The sequence below is a fragment of the Thermobia domestica genome, chromosome 2, assembly GCF_964235325.1.
Source record: "Thermobia domestica chromosome 2, izTheDome1.hap1.1, whole genome shotgun sequence".
Classification (NCBI taxonomy): Eukaryota; Metazoa; Arthropoda; class Insecta; order Zygentoma; family Lepismatidae; genus Thermobia; species Thermobia domestica.
Genome location: NC_137455.1, coordinates 144,354,436 through 144,360,724, shown reverse-complemented (window position 1 = coordinate 144,360,724; position 6,289 = coordinate 144,354,436). Strand labels below are relative to the sequence as shown.

The window sequence follows — 6,289 nt, the reverse complement described above, 5'->3', positions numbered from 1 at the left end:
GTGGCAGCACTTTCCAACCATGAGTTTGAATGGCTTCCTTGGTCATATTGGCGATATGAGGGCGGGCGTTGTCGTGCAGCAAAAGAACACCATGCTGCCGATTAGGTCTTTTCTCTTGAATAACCGTGTTGAGTCTTTCCATTTGTTGAACATAGAGTGCCGCGTTGATCGTTTGATTCCTTTCAAGCAATTCGAAATGGAGAATCCCTTCCCAGTCCCACCATACACACAACATCGTTTTACGCGGATGAACGTCCTGTTTCGCGCGTGGGGTCGCTTGTTTACCGGGGCTAAGCCATTCCTTACGCTGCTTCACACTCATGTAGAGGCATAATTTTCATCGCCAGTAACGATTCGGTTAAGAAATCGTTCCTTGTGTGCATGGGTTGCAAGGTGACGAGCAAGCAAACCAGCGGAGATTGTGGCTCGTTGATTTTTGTTGGTGACACGTAAAGTGTGAGGCATCCATGCTCCACACTTCTGAACTTTGCCCATCGAGTGAAGATGTTTCTCTACAGTAGTGTGGGAGCAATCCATTGTTTCTGCCAGTTCCCTTGTTGTTTGGCGCGGATTTTCATGCAAAAGGTGGTTCAATCGCTCTTCATCGAAATCAACTGAACGAGGTGCGTCTTTGAGGCCAAAATTTCCTTTTTTGAACTTTGCATACCAATCATGAGCAGTTCTTTCAGCTATAGCACCCACTCCGTACAAAACACAAATGTTGCGAGCAGCTTCTGCGGCCTTAGAACCTTGATTAAAGGCAAAAGAAGAAGGAGGTTTGTGCAAATGCTCATTCTTCTCAACTTGACATTCCATGTTAATGGTCTGTAAATAACAAAAAAAATGTATCTTAGTAACAACGAAACATATATTTAGGTAGAAACATATTCTCTTTCGAATGATGTACAACTTCGTGTCAAAAGTATTGTAATGCCATACAGATTCTTCCAATTTTAAAAAAGGCGGGAACTTAGTTACCAACCCAATATATATATATACGTAATTGTGGATTCTTATGTATATCTTCTCTTCTCTAGTGCTTATTGAACCAAATGTTATCATGAATTCTATCTACAGTAATTCACCAGTCTCTCGCTCTAATTTCTTTCACCCAAACCATGTTTGCTTGCACACTACCTTCCTGTTCTCCCACAACTGCATTGAAATCTCCCATTACAATTATCATGCATTCCACTTCTCCTTGTCTATAATTTCTTCTATTTTCTCATAATTTTCCTCTACTTCAGTTTTATGCACAGTGGTTAGTGTGTATGTCTGTTACACAACTAAATCTTTTTTTCTTTCTTTTAGACCTGAACATCATAACTCTATCATCACAAGTTCTACTTTTACTACTCTTTTTTAAGTGCTTACCAAGAAATATTCCAACATTATTATGACCGCCCTTTTCATTACCTGAGTGAAACATTCCATATCTTTCGCTGTTCAATACCGCACTACCTTCCCATCTAACTTCAGAAACCTCTAACCAAATCTAGAGTATTTTCTTTCATTTCGTCTTTAAGATTTTTCTAATTTCCTTCCCTGTAACATGGTATGTACGTTATATGTTTCCTGTCTTAAACCTTTTGCTTTTCCTTGTGTTTTGTCTTCTTTTCTCTAATGATTTTCACTGATATTCTCTCGTCCCATAGTCTTTCCAAGACATCCCTGCCCGAACATCCGAATGGGGGTATATTTATCTTTCGGAACTATAATTAAACATTTAAAAGACTATTGTATGTCGTTCTCTTTCTGTTGTCAGCAAACTAGGAAAAATAGTAGTGGTTTTCCATTACCTTCCACCTTGCAGTATCCCATGCGTTAAAGCCACTCTCACCACGCCTGGAACTAATGTCGGGTGAGAAGAGCAGACTCGGTGACACAGAAACAGCTAAAAATATCAGCTCTTTTTAGCATTACTGTTGAATTTTATGTGGATTAATGATGTTCAGTATTCAAGCTTCAATATTCGTGTGACATTTCTTACATGTGTGAGATGCAGTGTCTTGAATATCTCATCATATTATAATATTATGTCTATTCGTCTTCCCGAACTGAAAAGAAGTACAGTGATGTTTGAACATACTCCATATAAAAAGATTTAGCAAATTTGTCTTTGGGCTCAGCAGCATCTTTTATCTTTTTAACGATAAGTTTTACAGGTTCGATCGGTTAAACTTTCACGATCCCTCATAATAAAAACATGGAGCTTATCATTCCTCTGAGTCTCTCGCGTTTATACTCTGATAAAACTTGTAGTTCGTCTTTCAGTGCAATGCCTTGATACACACACAGTTCCACTCAAGCGAGGAAGTAAACCACAGAGTTAGTGTGTGTGTGAGGGAGAATCATGTTTGTTAGAATTACATTAGGAGCCTCACATGTCACTCCCATGTGTATGACAATGCTTCTTCTTCGTCTCTGGGTCACTTTTAGTCATGGGTCTATCCGTATCGCCGAGTCTGGTGGTCATGGGTATGCTTCTGAATAACGGATCGAGGATTTCGTGACAGGTTACATCACTGATGCATGAAGTTCTAGTACGAACGACTTAGCATAAGAGACCGCTTTGCATGCCCAGAAGAAGAAGAGAAAATCATGTTTTAAAGAAGGCATTATAGAAATAAAACGTGTCAATTACGATTGTAATGTTCTGACACAGAATACGATCCAATGACATTCTGTTGTATCTGAGGCGATGAATCTCCGGGTTCATTTTGCCATGAAAGCGAACAATTGGCAAGTAGCAATTATCAGCAAAGTAGGACAATCATTCACACAATGGATAAAAGCAACTCTTGATTCTAGGTATACTAAGAATTAAGAAACGACCTAGGAAACGTCTTGACACAAGAGTTGTAACGTAATTGACAAGTACTGCAAAGGAACGTGGAAGAGAATTACCCAGGAGATAAGTGCTAGTGGAGAAGAGTTGGAGAGACCTTCATCTAACAGTGAATTGACAAATGATCGACTATTATATAGGACGGTGCACATTCCTTATAGTGTTATTCTTTAAAATTAGCTACAAGAAAATTAGTGTAAACCATTCTTAATTTTTAAAATGAAACATGAACATTTCTAATTCTCAAATACTACATCTTAAAAACATGTTTGAAACGCAAGCACACACTCTCGTTCTTGAACAGAAAATCTGGCAACACAGGAGGCTCAGGTATTTGAGGAAAAGGCTAAGGACCTCGGTATATTTCTCAGCTAAGATCTTCCTCTCCTCGGAGGCAAATGGTTTGATCGAGTCGAGACACAGACGATCGCATTCATGCTTGCCTACATATACTCTCACTCACATACCACACCAACCACTGCTAACAAAAAAAACACACATTCTTCTTCTTTTTCTTTTCTAATACCTCAGCTTCTCTCCAGTACGCAGCACGAACTCAAAGACGACGATATGAAACAGCAGAAAAAACTACGACGATATTTTCTTCGCTTTAATAAATTTATTAATACACAGGCCTGACTTATTTTATTAAGTGGTTTGAATATTAGTTTCCAATTGTAGATGATGCAGCGTTGTTCTCGTTCGAAACCCCGACTTGCGCTAATGATTTTCTTCCCTCTGTTCGCCAAGAAAATACTGAAATTATTTCTTTAAATAATTCCTCTTTACCTTCAACTGGTTAATATTTCTCTTATAAATATAGTTTAAAATTCCCCCAGTGTTTGCTTTAAAAAATGGTACCATCTCTGTTTACACTATTCGAACAAATGGCATACGCAAGTAAGGTTTCTGGGTTTTAATCACTCTTGACCAAGATATTACGGAAAAATAAACATTCACCTTATTAAGATATAAATACAGGGAGTCCATAAAGTCCACCAGGAAAGTAAAACTCTATAACTTGGAAACTACGTAATGAATTAACAAATACTTTTTGGTGTACTTACAGAAAGGTTCAAAGTTTTGTTTCAGCTAGTTAAGGTTCATTGCCAAACACCCAATTGTGCACCATTCACGTCCAAACACTCTTGCAGTCTTTTTGGGAAACCAAGAATTACGTGTTGGCGGTGCTCGTCTGGAATGTTCAAAATCACACCAGTTATTTTGTTCTTGAGATCGTGCAGATTAGCTGGCTTCTGCGAATACACCTTGGTCTTCCGTGTCCCCACAGCCAGTAATCACAAGGCGACAAATCTGGTGATCTTGCAGGCCAAGATGTGGGTCCTCTTCGGCCAATCCATCTCTCCTTAAATTCTTCGTTAAAAAACTGTCGAACTTGAAGGGCATAGTGCGGCGGTGCCCCATCCTGTTGCATGTGGACCTCATTAAGGATGCCTAACCTAGTAAGTTCTGGCAAAAGGAATGTCTGCTGCATGTTCAGATAGTTGTTACCATTTACAGTCTCTTCCTCGAAGAAAATAGGGCCGATAATGTGGTCCATTGAAACAGCACACCACACATTGACTTTCGGACTACCCCGCTTGTGCTCCTCGAATTCACGTGGATTTTCCACCCCCCAAACTCGACAGTTGTGCCTGTTCACTTTTCCCGACACATGAAATGTAGCTTCATCTGAAAACAGAAATCGAGACAAGGTCTCCATCTTCTTGTAAGCGGGTAAGCATTTACTGTGTTATCGGAGGTCGGACGGGAAAAAAGATGAAAGCAAATCATGCAATTCAAGTTGAAACTGTATGCTAGTGTGATTCCAGGAATTTACTGCAAGAGTTCGTTCCAAGAAGCTGGCGACAATGGCAATATCATAGCAGGTAACCTAAGCTTTCAAAGAACTTCGCTTGTTCAACTGAATAACAGGAGGACAGTACTCTATTTTAATATTGTAGTTGCAAAACGCACGTGTTCTGTATTGACCGTCGAAGTTAGAAATTTCTCCGGTTGCCTCAACTTTATCCGCGAAATTGCGGTCTTGGGTAACTATCGATGATGCGTTTACTACGGACGGTAAAGTGGTGTTGTGCCAAGTGTGTGATAAAAAAAATTGGATGTTCAATGAAATCTCAGATAGAACAAGATGTACGAAGTGAACTCCATGCAAGAAATAAAAATTTGCGAACTGAAAAAAAAGTACTCTTAACAAAAATGCATCAAGATACTTCAGTGAGTGAGTTTTTCAAAGACTTGTGCCAAGCTATGATAGCAGCAAACATTCCTTGGAACAAAGTTCAAGTGCCAAAATACCGTGCTTTTCTGGAGAAGTACTGCGGATGTGCATCTCTGTCTGCGCAATGTTTAATGTACCATTTTGCTGATGTTCATAGCCATATTTGACTAATTTCGATGTCACGAATAACTTCCCGCAGTTTGTGCATATCATTCTGTTTCGTTCCAATTGTCAGGATTCGAGTGTCAATTCCAAATTGGTACGTACCCCTGTCACTCGTACACGACGCGGAATTCCACAACATGCAAGAGGACTTTTTGTCTTCTTTTGATGTCACAAATCACCTTCCGGAGTTTGTGCATATCTTTCAGGTTTACTCTGTATAACGTGAACCATTTATCTTGATAGATAAATTTTAAAGTAATGAACAAGAAAGGTGAATTCTTATACCATGCAAATATCAGCAGGGAAACATCATCTGGAATATTCTGATACTACAAAGTTAACAATATTGCCAACCCAACATAAAGTTGTATTTTTGGCACTAATTTAGGTTATTACATATTTCAAATCTACATGTAAAACAAAAACTTACAATTACATACTTATTACTTAGTGTTGCAAGCTAACGACGCTACAATATCACAAACATCGGAAGACTACCAATTTTTTTTAGAGTTCTACAACAATAATTACGCGAATGACACAGGCGGGGTAAAGCACATCGAAAGTACCTTTGTGTTGAATATGAATACTACGGTCATCATATGACGTATTTCGAACAAGCGGGAACAAAGTTATTAAAAATTGAAAATTTGACTATTTTCGAAGAACTTTCGAAAAAGTGTTTAGATAACTAGCACATTCAATTATATAGATGGTTTTCAATTGAAAAAAAAAAAAAACATGATGCTGTTTACAGCAATTTGACATTTCAAATCATTCGGAAGATATTAAACATTGTAAAGTTTGATATAATGCTTAAAAAAACATGTTTGTGGAATATTTAAAAACATTTTTTGTTTACTTCGTAGGTGTAATTACAACAAGTTCTCGGAATTACATAATTTTAAGCAGTGTTGCAAACTTTACCAATATTTACCATATCTCCAGTATAGTTTAAGTTATCAAACTGCTGTAAACGGCATTATAATCTTCATATCTATTGAAAGCTATCTATGCAATTGAATGAGGTACTT

General features: G+C 38.2%; 1 protein-coding gene across 1 annotated transcript; it reads right to left on the bottom strand.

Moving 5' to 3' along the window:
• Positions 1-318: 318 nt before the first annotated feature.
• LOC145679202 (histone-lysine N-methyltransferase SETMAR-like) lies at positions 319-816 on the bottom strand. The gene has a single exon (XM_081749790.1). It carries the CDS (start codon positions 814-816, stop codon positions 319-321), a length of 498 nt encoding a protein of 165 aa, XP_081605916.1.
• Between the last annotated feature and the right edge of the window lie 5,473 nt (positions 817-6,289).

Coding starts and splice junctions, on each gene's coding strand:
- LOC145679202 (XM_081749790.1), bottom strand. CDS start 816: ATGGAATGTCAAGTTGAGAAGAATGAGCATTTGCACAAACCTCCTTCT.